Source organism: Scyliorhinus canicula, chromosome 4 (assembly GCF_902713615.1).
Source record: "Scyliorhinus canicula chromosome 4, sScyCan1.1, whole genome shotgun sequence".
NCBI classification, from domain to species: domain Eukaryota; kingdom Metazoa; phylum Chordata; class Chondrichthyes; order Carcharhiniformes; family Scyliorhinidae; genus Scyliorhinus; species Scyliorhinus canicula.
Window position 1 is genome coordinate 82,635,923 of NC_052149.1, and position 21,562 is coordinate 82,657,484.

The 21,562-nt window shown below is 46.0% G+C and overlaps 1 protein-coding gene across 6 annotated transcripts in view; it reads right to left on the reverse strand.

The window, feature by feature from the left end:
• The window catches only part of npl (N-acetylneuraminate pyruvate lyase (dihydrodipicolinate synthase)), an 81,165-nt gene extending 60,975 nt beyond the window's left edge, over positions 1–20,190 (reverse strand). For 2 of the 6 annotated variants that reach the window (XM_038794614.1, XM_038794618.1), the window contains exons 1-3: positions 19,935–20,190; positions 2,655–2,722; positions 2,486–2,559 (exon numbers count right to left, since the gene is read on the reverse strand). In XM_038794614.1, the coding sequence (XP_038650542.1) occupies positions 2,486–2,559; positions 2,655–2,722; positions 19,935–20,036 (244 nt within the window). In that variant the 5' untranslated portion in view covers positions 20,037–20,190. Of the gene's footprint in view, positions 1–2,485; positions 2,560–2,654; positions 2,723–16,974; positions 17,049–18,370; positions 18,429–19,934 lie in introns of those variants that run through there. The other 4 variants (XM_038794619.1, XM_038794617.1, XM_038794616.1 and 1 more) reach the window with 4 other exon arrangements.
• Between the last annotated feature and the right edge of the window lie 1,372 nt (positions 20,191–21,562).

The window sequence follows — 21,562 nt, forward strand, 5'->3', positions numbered from 1 at the left end:
GCATCCGCGTTCAGCAGTGAGGTGGGTCTGTATGACCCACATTCCGTTGGGTCTTTGTCTTTCTTAGGTATCAGCGACATTTAAGCCTGTGGTAGCGTGGGTGGCAGTGTGCCCCTTGCTAGCGAGTCTGTGGACACCTCCCGCAGGTTTGGGGCCAGTGCTGTCGCAAATTTTTTGCACAAGTCCACCGGGAACCCGTCTGGTCCCGGCTCCTTCCCCGCCTGCATGGAGCTAATGCTGTCCATGATCTCTCCCAGTGCTAGTGGCGCTTCCAAGCCCCATTTTCTGCCCTCCCCCACGACTGGAATGTCCAGTCCATCAAAGAACCGTTTCATCCCGGACTCCCCCATTGGGGGCTCTGAGGTATACAGCCCTTGGTAGAAGGCCTTGAAGGTTTTGTTGATCTTTTCTGGTTCTGTTTCTAACGTACCTCTGGTAGCCCTGATTTGTGCAATTTCTCTGGTGGCTGCCTGCTTTCTCAGCTGGTGCGCCAACAAGCGGCTGGCTTTGTCTCCGTGTTCGTATAGGGTCCCACATGCCTGGCGGAGTTGGTGCACTGCTTTCCTGGTGGAGAGCAGGTCAAAGTTCCTTTGTAGCTCTTTCCTCTCCACCAGGTGCTCTACGGTCAGGGCCACTGAGTATTTACGGTCTACCTCCAGTATGGAGTCGACCAACTGCTGCCTAGCCGCCCTTTCCTCCCTATCTCTTCGCGCTTTGAAAGTGATGATTTCCCCTCTTACTACGGCCTTTAGCGCTTCCCAGAACTTGGAGGGTGAAACCTCCCCGTTCTGGTTGTTCTCGGTGTAATCTGGTATGGCCCGTGATATCCTTTCGTTGAAGGCCTTGTCAGCTAGTAGGGCAACGTCCAACCTCCATGTGGGGCGTTGAGCCCTGCCCGCTCTCCAGCCTCACGTCCATGTAGTGTGGAGCGTGGTCTGATATCACAATTGCAGAGTATTCCACTTTGTCTATCCCCAGAAGCACCGTTTTCCCCACCACAAAGAAGTCAATTCTGGTGTATACGTTGTGTACTGGGGAGAAGAAGGTGAATTCCTTCTCCCCTGGGCGGGTGAACCTCCAGGGGTCCACCGCTCCCATCAGCTCCATAAAGTGACTGAGTTCCCTTGCCAAGCTTGAGGTTTTTCGCATTTTAGGGTTTGATCTGTCTGTCTTTGAATCCTGTACACAGTTGAAGTCCCCCCCCATGATTAGTCGATGCGTCGCTATGTCAGGGATTTCTGCCATGGTCTTCTTGATGAAGCTCGTGTCGTCCCAGTTAGGTGCGTACACGTTAACTAGTACTACCGGTGCCCCATCCAGGGCCCCGCTGACCATGACCTACCATTCCCTCCCCCCCCCCCCCCCCCCCCCCCCAGTCCATAACCGTCTTTGTCGCCCTAAACATCGTCCTCTTGCCGATCAGTATCACCACCCCCCTGGCCCTTGTCCCACAGCAGGAATGGTAGGTTTGTCCCACCCAGCCCTTTCTTACCTGCAGTCGGTCCTGCTCTCTCAGGTGTGTTTCTTGGAGGAAGACTATGTCGGCCCTCATATTTCTGAGGTGGGTGAGGACTCTGGAACTCTTCACTGGGCCGTTGTGTCCCCTTACATTCCAGGTGACTATCCTGGTGGGGGGCTTCTGCCCCCTCGTTCCTGTGGGATGAACCATATTTAACTGGTGGACGCGCCCCTGCCCTCCCGGGGTTTCCCTTTATTAGGGGGCCGTCCAGGATGGCACCAGTCGCTGCTCTCTCCATGCGGTCAGGTCCCTGCACTCCGGGGTTTCCCTTTGTCCCGGGGGCACACGACATGGCTGCCCACTGTGCGTCTGCCACGCGGGTAGTCCCCTGCACTCTGGGGTGTCACTTCGCCCAGAGACCGTACTGAGTGGGTGCTTGCAGCGATCCTTGTTTCGAGCCCTTTGTTGTGGCACTTTGTAGCCCTATTCCTTTTCTAGTCTTGTTTGTCCCTCCTTCCCTGTGTCACCCCTCCCTGGTCTCTCCCTTTTCCCCCCTCTCCCGTATACCCCTCCTTTGTCCCACTTTCCCCTGTTCCTATCACCGTTTGCTCTCCCGCCTCTGTTGAGTAGTTCCCCCCACCCCCTGCCTGGTGCCTTCCCCCCTGTTGGGGGCGCACTGCAGCCCTGCTTTGTTGCATGCCCCCGGCGCTAGCTTTCCTGCTTGTGCGGGCATATGTAGAGTGCTCATTCCAAGGGCCGCTGCAGACTCATTGGGCCAAATGACCTCCTTCTGCACTGTAAATTCTATAAAATCAAAGGGAGTCCCAGATTATGTTACTGGGTGATGGCGTAGTTTTAAAAATTAACAACCCATGCTTAATTCCATCTCAATTTGGAAGCAATATGTAGTAGTTTTAATTTGATATTGAAATTTTCCGAATAGTAAAGCAAATTAAAAGGTGTTACCAGGAAGGTGAAGAATGAAAATGGAGAAAAACCATACCTGAAACTCTGGCATAAACTTACCAAAAATATTTTTAATCCCCTGGACTTTTACGAGATAATCAACATATTGACCAATTACAGAGAGATTTATTTCACTAGAAGACAAGAAATAAATTTAAGCTAATGTGACAATTTCTGCTACTAAATAAACAGGTGGCCATCAGATATTAAGTAATATAAACATTCCTACTTATCTTGTGTCATGGGTGTGAAGGTTGCCGCGACTAAACCACAAAGCTTGTTCCTGGGTATTGCCATCTGAAAGAAAAATAAATATTGATTAGATATTCACAAACCTCAACTGAACTGCCAAATACCATGCGATGTTCATCCTATTTACCCAGTGCCTCGTGGCAGTCGGAACGCTGCGCAACTTCAAAAAGAGTGCAGTTTACTGCTGGGCATCTTGTGACATTGTGCAACCACAAGGACATATAACTTGCACATTAGCAAAGCAGAAATAATATTATTCTATCAGAAATAAATCGATCCAATAGCTCACAACTGCATAGACTAGTGTTGGAAACTTCACTTCAGTGCCAATATCAAGGCTATCGATAGGTTGATAGGGTTCAGAATCATAGAATGATTACTGCACAGGAGGTGTTTGGCATATCACATCTATGCTGGTTCTCTGCAAGAACAGCTCAGCTAGTCTTAGACACTGAATTCATTGAATCATAGAATTTACAGTGCAGAAGGAGGCCACTCGGCCCATAGAGTCTGCACCGGCCCTTACAAAGAGCAACCTCCTGAAGCCCATGGATCTACCCTATCCCCATAACCCAGTAACCCCCACTTAAACATTTTTTGTGCAGATGAATGATACGAATTTGGGCTACTTCCCACTATTTTAGGGGATGAGGCAGGGATATCCCATGTCCCCCGACGCCCCCCCCCCCCCTTCTGTTTGTGTTGGCAATTGAGCCCTTGGCTATTGTGCTGAGGGGTTCGGACATATGGAAGGGGATAGTGAGGGGGGATGGAGCATAGGGTGTCTCTGTATTCTGATGATCTGCTGCTGTACATTGCAGACCCAGGCTCATCGGTGAGGGGCATAGTGGAGTTGCTAAGGAAATTTGGAGAATTTCCAGGGTATAAGTTAAATTTAGGGAAGAGTGAATATATTGTGGTGTCTCAAGTATATCAAGGGACAGGAGGAGGAGGGTTGCCATTTCAGGAGCGACAACTTACTTTAGATATTTGAGGCACAACCCAAAGATGTGCAGGTTAGGTGGACTGGCCATGTTAAATTGCCCTTCGTGTCCAAAAAAGGTTAGGTGGGGATACGGGGATAGGGTGGAGGTGAAGGGATAGAGTGGAGGTGCAGGGATAGAGTGGAGGTGTGGGCTTAGTTAGGGTGCTCTTTCCAAGGGCCGGTGCAGACTCGATGGGCTGAATGGCCTCCTTGCTTTTAACGGTTTACCTATCACTAGTAATTTCTCCCTACGAACAAAACTAAGATTTTTTGAATTCTTATCTGCCTCTTTTTTCATTACATATTGTGACAGTTTTAAATGTTTCCGGGCCAACTCACCAGCCCTAGTTAATCTCTCTCTAAAGTTTAACACACAGTCCAACACATAGTCTCTGATGACCGCTGACCCGCGTATTTCTCTTTGATCAATTTAAGTGATGTCCTCACCTCATGACCAAAGGTCCAATCGAATGGACTGAATTTAATTTATTCATTAGTTGCACCCCAATTAAAAATAATACAAATGGAATTCCTTTATCCCAATCCTCCGGATAATCTTGGTAAATGCCTCAACATGTTCTTTAGAGTTTGATGTTTTCTTTCTAATTCCTCGTGATTCCGGATGATACATTGTTGAATAAATTGCTTTATTCCCAAGCTAGCCATAACTTCTTTGAATAATTTTGCCATTAAATTGGATCCCTGATCTGATTGAATTTCTTTGGATAGTCCATATTTCGTTAAAAAATTGGTTTACTCCTCTACAACCCTCTTAGATGTAATGTTTCTCAGTGGAAGTGCCTCCAGAAATCTAGTAGTTGCATCCATTATGGTCAACACATACTGATTCATACTTTTGGTTTTCGACAGAGGTCCCACGTAATCAATTGGGACCCGAGTAAAAAGTTCCTCAAACACTGGAATGGGTATTAAAGGTGCTGGTTTGATTACCATCTGAGGGTTCCCTATTACCTGGCATGTACAGCAAAATTCAACTACATCCTTATGCAGTGCAGATCAATAAAAATATTTTTGCTCATGTTTTTCTTACTCCTAAATGGCCCCCTGCTGGAATATTATGCACTACCCTCAGAATCTCCTTTCTTTTAAATATATTTTTATTCCAAATGTAGCAAAACAAAGCAAGTTTGATTTTCTTCAATCTTAGGAATTCTGTCATGTCCACCAACCAGTCTGAAGCCCTAGGTGGCACTACTGATCTCCATTCCATCAGGACTTGTCACCAGGCTAGCTTAGAGCTGATGGCCTTACACCTGCCCCCTTCCCTTTAAAAGGCTCCAACCAGTCCGACACCCCAAAGATCACCACCAGCGGACATGGCTTCATCCTAATCCCCAAGATCTCCGACATGGTCTAGAAGAACGAGGCCCAGAACTCTACCAACTTTAAGAAGGACCAGAACATCTGAGAGTGGTTCGCCAGCCCCCTCTGGCATCACTCGCATCTATCCTCCATCCAGGCAATGACCCACTCCTGCGCTTTGGGCAGCTGTGCCCTATGCACCACCTTCAGTTCTATCAGGCCCAGTCCAATGCAAGAGGAGGTGGAATTAACTCTGCAGGATCTCACTCCAAAGTCCTCCTAGCTCAAGGCCCAATCTCTCCTGCCACCTCTCCCTTGTTTCATCCAACGGGGCCCTTACTTCCTCCAGCAATCGCCCATATATGTTTCAGATCTTTCACTCACCCAACTCGTCTTGCGAGTATATTCTGTCCAGCAAGGTGTGCTTAGGCAACTGAGGGAACGAGTGGGCCTCCTTGAGGAGAAAGTCCCACATCTGGAGGTACCTGAACTCACTCCCTTACTGGAGCTGAAACTTCTCCATCAGATCATCCAGATTTGCAAGCCTACCGTCCACATACAGGTCACTAAACCGCATCACCCCCTCCTCCCTTTTCCAGGTTTTATAGGTAGTGTCTGTGGTGATATGCCCGTGCGTAGTTTTGTATGTAGTTGTCTGTCAATGTCATTGTTATCAATGCAACCTCCAACCAACCGGTGGCAACAGAGATCTACCATGTGATTTGAGATATCTTGCAGTTGGTAGTTCATCTTAAAAGAACTAGATGTTCTGTGTTGATCTTTATTACAGCCATAACACAGAGCATAACATGGTACCAAGAGTGTAGAACAATTAAAGAAAGCAATGGAGAAGATGGGACGAAACAGGCTGAAGTAAGGAAAAAGATTCTTCCGCATACCTGGTAAACTACGGGCAACTGGAATTCAACGCAAGGAAAGACTGTGAAGTTAGATATGGACGGTCTGAAGGCACCCTGCCAGCTTCAAGTCATCAGTAAAGTAGATTGGCATGTTTTCAAGTAGCAATTCAGGCTCTCAGGCACAGCCTGATGAGAGGCATACTGTGTTGCTGCTCACGGTAGCAGGTCAAGAATAGAAATTTACAATACCTTCACGTGCAACAGCGAAGAGGACAGAAAGAGCTTTGATGATGTAATAAAGTACTTTGATTGGCATTGCTCCCCGAAGAAAAATGAAACGTTTGAACATTATATATTTCGGATCCGTACCCAAAAAGCAGGCAAATCTTTGATAGTTTTTTAACCCACTTGTGGTTGAAGGCGCAATAGTGCAACTTTAGTACTTTAAAGTCGTTGATGATCCGCGATCAGATGGTGTTCGGGGTATCAAATGACAAGATACACGAGAGTCCAGAAAACCGGTCTTCCAAAAGTTGAAGCAAGATCGGGTACCCGGTCAAGGTTCAGAAGACCAACGGGACGATGTCTTTTTGAACGTGTAATAAACTGTGCACAAGGGACATGTTTAAAATTATTAGGCATATCATATTTTGTAAAGCAGAGTTACATTTATAGATATTAACATCTCCAAAGGAAGGGGGATGTGGTGATGCCTGTGCGTAGTTATATATATATATATATATATCTGTCGATCAATGTATATAGTTATTATGCAACCTCCAACCAGCTGATGCTGATAGAGATCTACCATGTGACTCGAGATATCCGGCAGTTGGTAGTAAGTTATACAAGAGGATAGTTGCACTATAAAAGGAGCTCTGTGAGAATTCAGTGACTTCATTTATTTTACCGTTTGTATCATAGTTCGTCAGTTATCTTTCCACGTGTTCATCTCGTTAATAAATCATCTTACTCGTCAAAGAACTAGATGCCCGTGTTGATCTGTACTGCAGCCATAACACAGAACACAAGTGTCCATTCCCATCACAATGAATCTATGGTTGTCACAAATTGGTTCCAAGACAGACATGCCCCTCAACTTGAAATTGTGCCCGAATTAGTTCAAGGCTTTCAACAATGCTACCACCACCAGGCTCACCGAGAACCTGGCTGAGGAGACGGGAGAGGGGTAGAAACCAGTGTCCACAGGGACGTCCTTGGACGATCCTTCCTCCATCAGCACCAACTCCACCCCGGCTCCCAAGTCATCCCATATCCTTTCCATTTTCGCTGCCCAATAGTAATACACAAGGTTTCGCAGTGCCAGACCACCTGAGCGGCATCCCCTCTGCAGGATGATCCTATGAATTTTGGGATTCTTGCCCGACCACACAAAAGCCGAGATCAGTTTAAGGTGAAGAATGGGTTGGAGAGGAAAAATCAGGAGCAACCATAACAGAAACAGTAACCTCAGCAAAACGTTCATTTTTATTGACTGCATTCTCCCTGCTGGGGAGAGTTGGAGTGAGTCCCACCATCACATGTACCATTTCACCCCTTCCACCAAGCTGGCCAAGTTCAATTTGTGGAGCCAGGTCGAGCTGTGGACTACCTGGATTCCCAGGTACCAATACGTAGTTTGGACCAACTCAACACCAGCGCTCCCTGCTCCGCCTTCCCTCCCTGGTGGTTAGCTGGGAAGTTTTCACTCTTACTCAGGTTTAGTTCATATCTAGAGAAGGCTCCAAACTTCCTCAGGAGCTGCATTATCTTTCCCATGCTGGCAAAGGGTTCCAAGACATAGAGCAACAGGTCGCCTGCATAGAAGGACACTCTGTGCTCCCTGCCTCCTCTCTTAATGTTTCTCCACCCACCCGATATCCTGAACGCGATTGCCTGTGACTCAATTGTCAAAGAGATTAGCAGCGTGCCTCGCATCCCGGTACAACCGGGAAGTAGTCGGAGCTTGTGGCCTGCGTCCGGACACTCACTATGGGAGCATTTTCATCCACAAGATGAACACTGGCGTCTCTTCCCTGGGTGGGGACATAACAATGTTCAACATTTGTCTGATGTCAGACGATGGCTGCCAGTCTCTGACAAACACAGTTTGGTGTTCCGCAATCACTTCTGGTAAGCAACTCTCCAGTCGTCTTGCTAGAACCTTCACTAGAACCTTTACGGTGTTCAGAAGTGAGATGGTGCTGCACTGAGTCTTTGTCCTGCTTCGAAATCAATGAGATCGAAGCCTTTGCAGTCTGGGCAGCAAGGCCTCCTCGACAGCAAGTCGTTGAACTTCCCCAGCAAGTGTGGAGCCAGTACTGCCACAAACATTTTGCTGAAGCCACCGGGAACCCATCTAGTCCCAGAACCGTCCTGGATTTCTTGTGGGTTGTTGCACTCCATCATCTCCTCCAGACCCAACAGTGCTTCCAGCCCCTGATCCCGTTCCCTCCTCCACCGCTTGGAAGTCTAGTTGGCCCATATATTGCAGACCCCCCCCTCCTCAGATGTGTACAGTCCTCAGTAGAAGGCCCCAAAGGTACCATACCTCTTCTGGCGCCATGACCAACCATTCTATCATCCCTCATTTTTGCTATCTGCTGTGTGGCCAATTGCTTCCTCAACTGGTGGGCCATCAGGTGGCTAGCTTTGTCACCATGCTCATTGAAGATCCCACGTGAATGGTAGAGATGGCACACGGCCTTCTTTGTTGACATGTTCAAACTCCATTTGCAGTCTTTTCCTTTCTGCTGGCAGCTCCAACGTCAGGGCAGTGGAGTACTGCGGATCCGCCTCCAGTATGGAGTCAATCAACCAGTATGCAGCTTCCGCCCCCCCCCCCCCCCCCCCCATCCCTGTGTGCGTTGTATGATATTATCTAACCCCCTGTCTCCCACAATGTCTCCGTTCTTGTTGCAACTCACATAATTACCAGTGGCCAGTGCCACTTGTTCACAAAAAGTCTTGTTGGTGAGCACATCCGTGTCCAATTCCAACAGGGGTGATGGGCCCTACCTGCCTCCAACCTCACATCCACAGAATGTGGTGCATGGTCTGAGATAGCTATTGCTTAATATTCAGCCCCTACTACCCCTGGAAGCACTGATTTCCCCACTACAAAAGAAGTCTATTTAGGTGCAAGCCCTGTGTGAAAAGGAGAACTTCCTCTCCCTCAGGTGGCCGAAACACATAAGGATCTAACAACCGTGCCCCCCCCCCCCCGCCCGAATCTGATCCATGAAGACAGACAGCTCCTTTGCCATTCCCAACCTTGTGCATGACCTGGGACTTGATCTGTCCACCCTTGGGTCCCCATGAATGGTTGCTGCGAATCGGGGTCAGGGATCTCACCCAATGCTTTCTTGATAAACTCTGCAGCATCCCAATTCGGGGCATACACGATCACCGATACCACTGGAGCACCTTCCAAATCCCCACTCACTATTATGTAATGTCTCTATCCCCCACCCCGCCGTCACTGTGTTGGTCACCATAAATGTTACTCGTTTGTTAAACAAGGTTGCCACCTCTCTCGCTCACGCTTCAAAATTAGATTGGTAAGCTTGTTCCACCCAGCCCTTCCTTATCCTTATCTGGACCTTGGCCCTCAGGTGTGCCTCCTTTAAAAAAATTACTTCAGCCCTCAGGATTTTCAAGTGGGAGAAAAGTTGGGATCTTTTGACCGGGCCTGTCATAATCACCTCGTGGACATGCCACTGCATGCCAGGGCTTGCCTTTTTCCTCAGGTTGTCCAAGATGGCCACCACCACCCTTCTCATTCAAACCATCCAACCATGAAACGTGTATGACCTGCATTCTATCCTCCTTTCTCCCCTTCCCCTCCCAAACTACCCAGAAGCCAACCTCCCCCCACCCCCTGGCTCCACTTTGATCAGACAGAAAGCCCCCTCCCTTCCCTTTCCCCATCCGTTAGTACCAGCCAGCCCTAGCCTGCTGGCTTACCCCCCGCTCCCGCCCCAATGCCAGACAACACCACCCTCTCAGGAGACCTGTCATGGCCCAGTTTATTGGCATGCTCACTAGCATGGCGGCATTAGCGTTAGAGATTGTTTACTTTGTAGTATTTGTGCATGAGTAGATATTACTGTGTGTGTAAATGGTTCTTTGATCAGTATTCGGGTTTGAACCTTGTGGCGGTATCGAAAGATACCTGGCGACTCTAGAGCAAACATAATCAGGATTAAGGAAGGCGACCATATTGACCGCCATATTTAGAACCAGATAAACAGAGCAACAGTTCACCTGTAGGTCTAGCAAATGTGGCGCATGGTCCGATACTACAATTGCTGAATACTCTGTGTCCACCACTCCCGCTAACAATGTTTTGTCCAGTATATCAAAAAAAAATCGATGCTGGAGTACACCTTGTGCACATGAGTGTAGAATGAATATTCCTTGCTCCTTGGCTTCTCACATCTCCACAGATCAGCACCTCCCATGTGCTCCATGAACCCCCGCAGCTCTTTCGCCATTGCTGATACCTTCCCCGACCTAGAACTCGACCGGTCCATCCTCGGATCCAAGACGGTGTTAAACTCACCCCCCATAACCAACCAGTGCGAGTCGAGGTCCAGGATTTTTCCCAGCACCTTCCTAACAAACGCGACATCATTCTAGTTTGGGGCATATATATTTACCAATACCACTGCCATTCCCTCCAGTTTCCCGCTAACCATAATAAATCTGCCTCCCGGGTCTGTCTCCATTTTCCCCACCTCAAACGCCACCCGTTCGTTAATCAGGATGGCCTCCCCTCCCCCTTGTTTTAAAGTCCAATCCTGAATGGAACACCTGTCCGACCCACCCCTTTTTCAGTCTAAATTGATCTCCCAGCTTCAAGTGTGTCTCCTGTAACATGGCCACGTCCGCCTTTAACTGTCTCAGGTGTGCGAACACATGGACCCTCTTGACCGACCCATTCAGGCCACGAACATTCCACGTAAACTGGCCGAAATATCAACGAGGGTCAGATTTGTATGATTTTTTTCAAGTTTGGTGCCTGTTCTGACAATCATTTGGCCCATGGAGTCTGCACCGACCCTCTGAAAGAGCTCCCTACCTATTCCCCCAATAACCCGACCTAACCTTTTGGACACTGTGGTGATCACAAGTTAACTAGATGCAATACAACTGAGCAAACACTAGAGGGGGCACGGGAGAGCCATATAAATAGACGGGGACAGGAAGTGAGGACACACTTCACAGAGGGCAGAACTTGGAGCAGGACACATACACCCACACCAGCTAGGAGCACTGAAGGTAACCATAGGGAACAGCTCTGAAGAGTGAACGAACTCACAATAAAGCATCTTCTCCACATTTGAGACTACGAGCTTTATTAAGACACGAGGAACAACACATGGTACCCAGGAGTGGCTTCAGACGCTTACTACAGGACAACTCAGTGGCAGATACAGAAAGCTCAAAATGGCATGGAAATCTCCTACTGGACATTTGACTTGGGAAGACATCGCTAATTCGAGGATGTGGATTGGATACCCAGATCAGCTGGACCTGACTGGCAATGTAAGAAATGTCTGGAAAAGGTTTAAACAAATGTTTGATATTAATCTCGTAGCTAATGATGTACAAGAAGCCTCAGATAACATTAAAATAGCAATTCTCACCACAGGGCCTGTAAATAGGAAAGTGTATAATGAATTTAAATACTCAAAAGATGAAGACAGAAACAGCTTACAAACGTTACTAAACAAATTTGAAGAGTACTGTGAGAAATTTGAACAGCAAGGCATGCTCAGAGTCCAAACTGCACAGAGACTGAGTGATGCAAAACTTTAAAAATCACGAAAAGAACAAGAAATCGCGAATGAAAAGTACAGATCAAAAAGAAGAAATAACAAGAATTTCTCACAAAGCCAAAACGCTGAAACCCTGTCCAAATCGGGAAGAGAAGATTACTTACGAATTTTGGAGATCCAGTCCTGGTGGGAAAGAAAAATCCCTGAAATCCGCGAAAAACGCCAAAAAATGGCATTGGAGCACATTTTGCAGTCTCCGGTAAGCAAAGAACTACAAATGGCGTCTGCGCATGCGCCGGAACCGGAAGCCGCGCATGCGCAGTTTAAAAAAGATCGCGGTGCTGATCGTGATGCGCATGCGCAGTCAAAAAAAGTCTTGGTCGCGGATCGTCATGCGCATGCGCAAGACGCACATGCGCAATGGACACAGAACCGCACAGGGAAGGAAAGCCGATTTGCGCATGCGCAATTCATTCCTACGCGTGACGTCATGACGTCTGAGCATCCCGACCACGCCCACTTAAAAGGGAAATGCCCGAAAATTGAAAACAAGACACTTAAAGTGGTAAACACAAATTTTCTTGCCTCAGAACACAGAAAAACGCCTGAACTTAAACCAACAGTAAAAAACAACTTGCACAACACCCTGAAAAAAGCAGTCTGCACCACCCAAAGTGAAGAGAACAAAAAGAATTCCGAAACAACAAAAGATGATTTGTTTTTTGAAGATTACCTCTCAGACATGGCTGAGACAGTCGGATATGCTTATCACAGCATCAGCGACACGGTCGCAAAGTTCAACACGAATCAACTCGTGGTAGAAGAATCCAACCAGGATGATTTGGTTTTCGAAGAATACTACTCAGACACAGCTGAGTCAGTCGGATATGCTTATCACAGCATCAGCGACACGGTCGCAAAGTTCAACACGAATCAACTCGTGGTAGAAGAAGCCAACGAAGATGAAATGGGTATCAAAGAATACTATTCAGACATGGAGGAGTTATTTGGACATGCTGATCACAGCATCAGCGACACCGTTGCAAAGCTCAACACGACTCTACTCATGGTAGATGAATCCAACACCATGATGCCATGGCAGCTCGTCGATACATTGGATGACAGCAATACCCTAGACGAAGACGACGCCACACAGAGAGCACAGGAAGACTCCACAGAGCGAGCGATGACAGGCTCCACAGTGCGAGTGATGAAAGACTCCAAAAGGGATGCAAGCAAACACTCCCTGGCGAACACCATGCATGACCAAGACCATGCAGGTAAACCCGCTGTATCTGAGCAACCGCAAGCAGACTATGAAAGTCTACCAAGCTCACAGGAACAAAAAGAAGACAATGCACCTCTACCCACTGCATGCGAAGACAGTGACAAGATGATCACACTCGACGTACAGGATCACAGCGAGACTGACAGTTCTCAGCTTGTCTGTACAGAAGCACAGAATCGGGCCACCCAACAGTCCAGAGAGACAACGCCGAAAGAAACCATGCAGATTCTGACTCCAGAAGAGGAGCACCTGGAGTCCAGAGAGACCAAGCCAAAAGAAACCATGCAGATTTTGACTCCAGAAGAGGAGCACCTGGAGTCCGGTGAGACAACATCAACGGAAATCATGAAGATTTCAACTCCAGAAACGGAGCACCAAGAGTCCGGAGACACCACGTCAACTGAAATCATGCAGATTTTGGCTCCAGAAGAGGAGCGCCAGAAGTCCACAGACACCACGTCAATTGTAATCATGGAGGTTTTGACTCCAGAAGAGGAGCGCCAAGAATCCAGAGACACCGCGTCAAATGAAATCGAGAAGAATTTGATTCCGGAAGAGGAGCACCAAGAAAGCAAAGATGAGGAATCCAATTCTCCACAAATGATTGATGTCACCTGCACCGATGCAACATCAGATCATTCGCACCACTCTCGAGACGAAATGCTCAATGACTCAAATTATCCACTCGGGACACGAATAGAGTTTAACAAGAAAAACAAAAGTCAAAAGAAGCACAGCAGAAACGGGACAAACAACAGCAAGAACAAAAGCAACATGAAGCGCGACAAGACCAACAACAATAGCAAGAAGCACAGCAGAAACGAGAACGATAACAGAAAGAACAAAAGCAACATGAAGCGCGACAAGACAAACAACAAAGTCAGGCACAAAGATAGCGACAACGACAGAGACAGAAACAACAAGAACGGCAACGAAAACAACAAAGTCAGGAACAACGACAGTGCCAACACCAAAGACAGAAACGACAAAAACAGCAACAAGTACGGCAACGAAAACAACAAAAACAGGAACGACAGAAACAACAGCAATGAAACAACGACTTGTACACAATGGTACTACTCGGCACATGAAGGACAATGCCACGGCACACTGCAAAACGATGACAAGACTACAAACATGTCATGGGATGACAACGAATCGCACAAACTCACGTCTGCTCCAGAACGAGCAAGCACACCAGCATCCAAGGCGGATGAGACAATAAATCAACACCACAAGCACAAAAAAAAAGTCCATGCCAGTCAGTGAGGTGACCATGCAAACACCTCGGGATGATGCATTGGGTACTTAAAATAACAAGGAACACCAACAACATTCACAGCGGACTTGCAATATCAATATCACCACGTCATCAACAACAAAAAAAAGAAAAAAAAGCTCTGAACAAATTCATCAAGTTTGGACTCATAAATGTTTTATTGAGATTGGACATATAACTACATTGGCTTTGTACAGTATGCAATAGCACCATCACCTGTATAGATACGCATATCATAAGTAACTGTTTTCTATAATTTTCTTTAACGATGTACAGCAAATATGTAAAGAGAAAAAGGGGGATGTGGTGATCGTAGATTGACTAGATACAAAACAACTGAGCAAACACCAGAGGGAGAGCTATAAATACACCGGGACAGGATGTACAATTTTCTTTAACGATGTACAGAAAATATGTAAAGAGAAAAAGGGGGATGTGGTGATCACAAGTTAACTAGATGCAATACAACTGAGCAAACACTAGAGGGGGCACGGGAGAGCCATATAAATAGACGGGGACAGGAAGTGAGGACACACTTCACAGAGGGCAGAACTTGGAGCAGGACACATACACCCACACCAGCTAGGAGCACTGAAGGTAACCGTAGGGAACAGCTCTGAAGAGTGAACGAACTCACAATAAAGCATCTTCTCCACATTTGAGACTACGAGCTTTATTAAGACACGAGGAACAACACAGACACCAAGGTGCAATTCATCAGGTTACAAAGGTCCAAAAGTGAATTTCCGGATGGGAGCCACCTTTTGTACAGCCGTTTAACTCATGCCCGCCATCAGAAGTCAAAACCTTCTTTCAATAACCTACCAGTAAATCACTTCATGAACTTCTATCCATTTCTCATCTGCTTGAATATGTAACGGTCTCCATTTTCTCATTAATGTGTTATAACACTCAGTATTCACTCATTTTATTTCTTTCTGATACAACAGCTTTATGCCCGAATCTTTGTTATAATTCAACCACCTTGTTGGAACTAGAAGACATCTGCTTCATTCATCGCCTGCTGGTGTTCTTAACTAACCATCTCAGCAAACATGGTATCTGAGAACTGAACCTCGTTCTCACTAACAGCACTCAAGTTCTCTTCCTCCTGTCTCACCCTGTGGCTGTGATCTAGTTATTACACAATCAGGAAACACTCCCGATATACTTCTTGCAACATCTGTTGTTCGACTTTCCACTGGCTTTTCAACCACAATGGGCTGCACTCCCTCCCAGAAGTAATCCAGTTATTTTAACTGGGATACATTGTACCCCTGAAAAAGGTTATTTTTCTATTAATCCTACTACCATTTGACCACTTTTCACTGAGCTTTCTAACCTTATCTTCATCGTGGCACATTACTGCTCTCACCACTAATTCCACATATTACCATCTTCTCTGGTAATACTCCGACCAAACTATATCTCTCCTCATCTCTCACCATTAAAGACTGACTTGCTCCTGTATCCCTTAAAATTTTAGACCCCTTATCTACTCCACCATGTACACGGGTAAATCTTACTTTCACAGATAAAATTCTTAACAAGTTCTGGATAGGCTGTACACTCTGTGGTACCTCTTCCACTGGTACAATGTTTTTTCCTCCCACTTTAAGAAACTTAATCCTCTTTTAACAAATCTGTCTTCCCAGTACTTTTCTTAAGCTACCAACACTGCAACTTCACATGGCACTTTATTGCAATGATTCTTATCTCTCTACCATAGATTTCATAGAATCTACAGTGCAGAAGGAGGCCAAGGGCATGGGCCCTTGGAAAGAGCACCCTACTTAAGCCCACAACTCCACCCTATCCACGTAACCCAGTGACACAACCTAACCTTTTTTAGGACATTACAGGCAATTTAGCATGGCCAATCCACCTAACCTGCACATCTTTAGACTGTGGGAGGAAACCGGAGCACCCGGAGGAAACCCACGCAGACACGGGGAGAGCTTGCTGAGTCCGCATGGACAGTGCCCCAAGCCAGGAATCGTACCTGTGACCCTGGAGCTGTGAAGCAACAGTGCTAACCAATGCGCTACCCTGTTCATACGTTTCATAGGAAACCTATTATTGTTCATTTTTACTCCGAGGCAAACTCTCCTCAAAAATCACCAATTAAACCTCCTTTTCATTGATCACCTGTGAACTTCTAATTTCCCCAGTTTCTATCCTTCACTGGTTAAAATTGATATCGAAAACCAAACTTCGCTTTATGAGCCATTTCAAAATCTGCCATTTCTGCGGATTTCCTAAAATTCTCCAATCATCAAAAAAAGAGATATTTTGAGACAGTTTGAAAGACATCTGACACCGTGTCAAAATAATGCAGAATCTTTGGCTCTTTTTCTTCAGTAACCTTCTCAGCTCACCTTCCAGCCAAATACTAACCCTGAAAAAGCTAACACTGCTTTAACAAGAAAATGTCACCAGGCAGGCTTGGCAGCAAATATTGAAGATTTTTCACAGACTGCAAAAACACCTGGCCCCGCCCATTAATTATCTACTCCCCAGGGAACTCTCAATCTAAATAAAAGTCCATTAGCCCAAACTTTTACAATGCTTTAATTGCACCTCTGGCTCCAAAATTCAGAACGGTCTTTCAAACCAGAATTTTAAAAAATACTTCCCAAACGTTTAACCCTTACTGTACCAATACATAATACAATATATCTGAAATTCCTACATTCATCACACTATGTGTCTGTCCAATCTATTGCAGTCTCTATTTTTCATTTTATAAATTTAATAATCAGTTGTGTTTATTTCCTACTTTGCAGTTTGTGAAAATCCTTCAATATTTGCTGCCAAGCCTGTCTGGTGACATATTCTTGCCGCACACTGGAAGATGCCATAGTCTTGAAAGAGTCAAACAAAAACAAATAAGAAATGTGAAATTCACAGTGGAGAAATCACCAGATCGTCATAGCCAACTGTCTTGACAAGTCAATTGAGAACACAGTTACGTTGATCATAAAATCCCAGTCCAGCTACCTAGATCAAAGCATCCCAAAGTCTAAGCTCCTCTAAAAATATAGAACCCCCTGGCTTTTTATATTCACCTTAATAGCCAAGAGGCTTTAGTCTATGCTTTTAGTCGATGTGATCTATCTCTACTCCATTTACAAATCTTCAATAATCACCCAAGTAGAGACCAAAACTGCATTCTGAAGACTAGGGGCTGGTTTAGCATAGGGCTAAATTGCTGGCTTTGAAAGCAGACCAAGGCAGGCCAGTAGCATGGTTCAATTCCCGTACCAGCCTCCCTGAACAAGCGCCGGAATGTGGCGACTAGTGGCTTTTCACAGTAACTTCATTTGAAGCCTACTTGTGACAATAAGCGATTTTCATTTCATTTTTTTCATTTCAGGATCTTGTGAGAAAGGCAAATAAAAGTGGGTTATTTGCTCACAGCAGCCACAAATCTTTAGATGTCAATGTGTCAGAAAGATCTTTCCCTTTCCCACTAGCTTTAGTATTTTTTCTGAAGGGAGCACGCATGTTCAATATTCACCCTGCCCACATGCATACTACACTACTCCATGTTCAACACCATTTGGTAAATCTAAATGCCGCCATAGTTTGAGAGGTTGTTCTGCCCTTTTGAGGGATGACTGGTGGTGATTTCACCTGAAGATCACCACACCTCAGGCAAGGGGCGAGGTACATGAATAACCTCAGGTCGGTATGGGAATTGAACCCGCACTGTTCGCGTCCCTCCGAATCACGAACCAGCTGTCCAGCCAACTGAGCAAGCTGACACCTACTACATCATTTGGTTTGCCGATAATCAGTATCGTTACCGATAATCGGGAGGGCTGGTTTAGCTCAGTGGGCTAGACAGCTGGTTTGTGATGCAGGACAAGGCCAGCAGCGCGGGTTCAATCCCCCTACCAGCTGAAAATTCTGATCCTCCGTCTGTGTACCTGAACAAGCGACAAAATGTTGCGACTTGGGGTTTTTCACAGTAACTTCATTGCAGTGTTCATGTAATCCTACTTGTGACAATAAAATGTTATTATTATCATCTGGTGCCGAATCTCACATCTTAGTATCAGCTAACTTGCATGTCATTCACCAAGGGCTATATCTTTATAACTGAATCGTAAACACAGCTATTGAGAATAGATTTAAAGTAACATACAGATGTAACACAAAAACTTTCATACTTGCAATGACTTCAGAGTCAGCAGAAAGAAAAAGTTGTACAACAGATGTGCACAGTGGACATTCAACCACTCAAACGACGAGGGGTCCTGAAAACAAAGCTGGGCATAGGGCCCTATTAACTTCACATCCGTCACTGCTTACTGGTGCATCAACTCTGCTGCTTTCAGCGAAAGTTGGCAGGAATGCCAATTGACATCCTGAGTGCTGCTGCCTTCGGCAAAACTTGTCTTTATATGCGTGATTCACACATGGAAATAACCCGCCTTTCTGGGAACCAAATCACATTATCATAGTTGGTTCCTGTGCTGACATGCAGCTTCAATTAAAGGTTGAGAATGCTAACGTAATTGGCAACTCCAAGCCCTGCTAACACAACTTGGGAGTGAACGTGACAAGTGTATTGCGAAATAGCAAAGTACTGTGGCTGCTGGAAATATTCAGGAAGTCGAGCAGCGTCTGTGGGTTGAAAAAAAAGTGAACATTTCCTTTAACTGTTACTCTTTGCACAGATGGGGCCAGAATGGCCATGTGACTGGAGTACAATTATTACCATTCTGGTTGTCTTTTGTTACTTGATATTTTTGGCATTTAATGCCCCCCAACCTCTTCTAACCCATCCCAGATACCCCACCCCCACTTCTTGCTCAACAACATTATTAAAAAAAATTTTTTTAGCTCCATGGTTCTGAAGGAAAGTATGGACTTGAAACATTAACTCATTCTCTGTTCCAAATAGGCAGAATTTTTCCAGCATTGTGCTTTGGCTTAGAGTCGGTCCAGCATTTTTCTGTTTTATTTAACATGTGCCAGCATTCTCGAGGACTGAACCTCATCTTCCGGAATTTAATTAGGTTTTATTTTTGTAACTCCGTGCAAACAATAAAGTATGAAAATTCGGTCAAAAATTGTGTTTTGTTGTCAGGCATATTCACTTGCTTATCATTAGTCAGCACAGGGGACATATCTAAGAATATTTATTTAAATATGATTCATCCACATCGTCATTTTAATTTATAACATCAGTAATCTCAAAATAAATAATTTTATTCAGTGGGTTAGAACTGGTGAAATATCCATCAAAGGCAAACGCAACATCGGGCAAAGGTGACCAAACGCCACATGACCCTATCACGGGACTGACAAGTTTTGTCACGCAGGAAACCCGAAATATGAGATGACAATCCCAAAATAGGGACAAAGCGAACAAAGGCAGTTTTAAATTAAAACAGGAAAAGTTGGAAAAACTCGGCCGGCAAGTCTGACAGCGCCCGAGGTGAGAGAAGCAGAGCGAACGTTTCGGATCCAAATGACCCTTCAGAACTCCTGCGTTTATCCAGCATTTCCTCTTTTTATTACAGATTTGCAGCATCCGTGCTATTTTGTTTTCAAGTTTCAAATTGGCCAGGTTACAAATCCAAATAAGCAAGAGATCGGTTTGATCAGATCAGATTGACAAATCACACACATTAAGGTTACGAAGTCGGCGAGCGACTGACAGCAGCACAGTTACATCCCATTGTCCGCCGCTAATGGCCGAATGACCAAGCGGCCTGAATGACTAACCGTTGTTACCGGACCGTCGTCTCGGGACACCTCCTGCGCTGACAGCTGCTCCACTTCAACAGCTGCAATGATCCCCACTGCGCATTCACGGAAGGCGGTCATGCGCCACTTTCTGACCTGTGACCCTGCCTTGGCCAAATGCCCCGCTTTGCTCAGCTGACTGGCCCCTTTGCTCCAGACTCAGCGGGTTGTCTACCCCACTCCCACCGCGTGACTTCCGACGGTTCAGTCAGCCCCGTCTGCATAGCCACGGAGCCCAGGGCCCAGTCAGAATTATCGCAGCGCAGAGAGGAAACCATTCGTGCCGTGTCTTGTCGGCGCTGGCTTCCCAGAATCAGCAATTTCACCTGCCACCATTCCACCGACCTCCCCACCCCTGTCCTTTTGACGTTGCGCACAATCTTCCACACGGTTCACAGTGCTTCCAAGTTTCGATCTAGCTCCAAATTCTACCCTGTACACCAAGGTTTAGATCACGAATATATATATGGGAAAGTAAAGAGGATCTCTGGGGAACTCAACTGCAAACCTCCCCCCTGTTCGAAAAGCACCCATGAACCATTAATCTCTGGTTCCTGTCACCGAGCCAATCCTACAAACAACAGAGTTAAATTACGTATCTGCTGTTTGGCGATTGTGGCTGAGTGATAAATAATAATCTTTTTAGTGTCACAAGGAGGCGAACATTAACACCGCAATGAAGTTACTGTGAAAATTCCCTAGTTGTCACACTCCAGCGCCTGTTTGGGTACACTCGTGGGAGAATTCAGAATGTCCAAATCGTCTAACAAGCATGTCTTTCGGAATTTGTGGGAGGAAATTGGAGCACCCGGAGGTAACCCACATTGACATGGGGAGAACATTAAGACTCGGTAGTGACCCAAGCTGGTAATCAAACCCGGGTCCCTGGCGCCATGGAGCAACAGTGCCCACCACTGTGCTCCCGTGCCACCTATATTGCTCAGGACACGGGATAACTCATTCTGGTCTCCAAGTTGCATAATGGGATCATTTACATTCACCTGAGAACCGATTAGGGTCTAATCACATTCAAAACCAGACCTCTGACAATACTGCACTCTCTCTCATTAGTAGGTGATACTATTTTCTGGTCATGCTTTTATATAATGCCATGGAACCATATGTTACATTGTTTTGGGGATTAAGTGAAATATGGTATGACTCCATGGTACTCACAAAGGACTCCTATTTAACTTAAAAGAAAAGAACTCCATTTGATATAAGAACATAAGAACTAGGAGCAGGTCTAGGCCATGTGATCCTTCGAGCCTGCTCCGCTATTCAATGAGATCATGGCTGATCTTTTGTGGACTCAGCTCCACTTTCCACCCGAACATCATCACCCTTTATTCTTCAAAAAACGATCTATCTTTATCTTGAAAACATTTAATGAAGGAGCCTCAACTGCTTCACTGCGGGGGGGGGGGGGGGGGGGGGGATCTTATAGTATATGTTTCTATAAGATTCCCCCCCCTCCCCACCCCCAATCCTTCTAAATTCCAACTAGTACAGTCCCCGTCTCCTCATAATCCAACCCCCTCAACTCTATAATTAACCTACTGAATGTCCTCTGTACACCCTCCAGCGCCAGTACATTATTTCTCAAG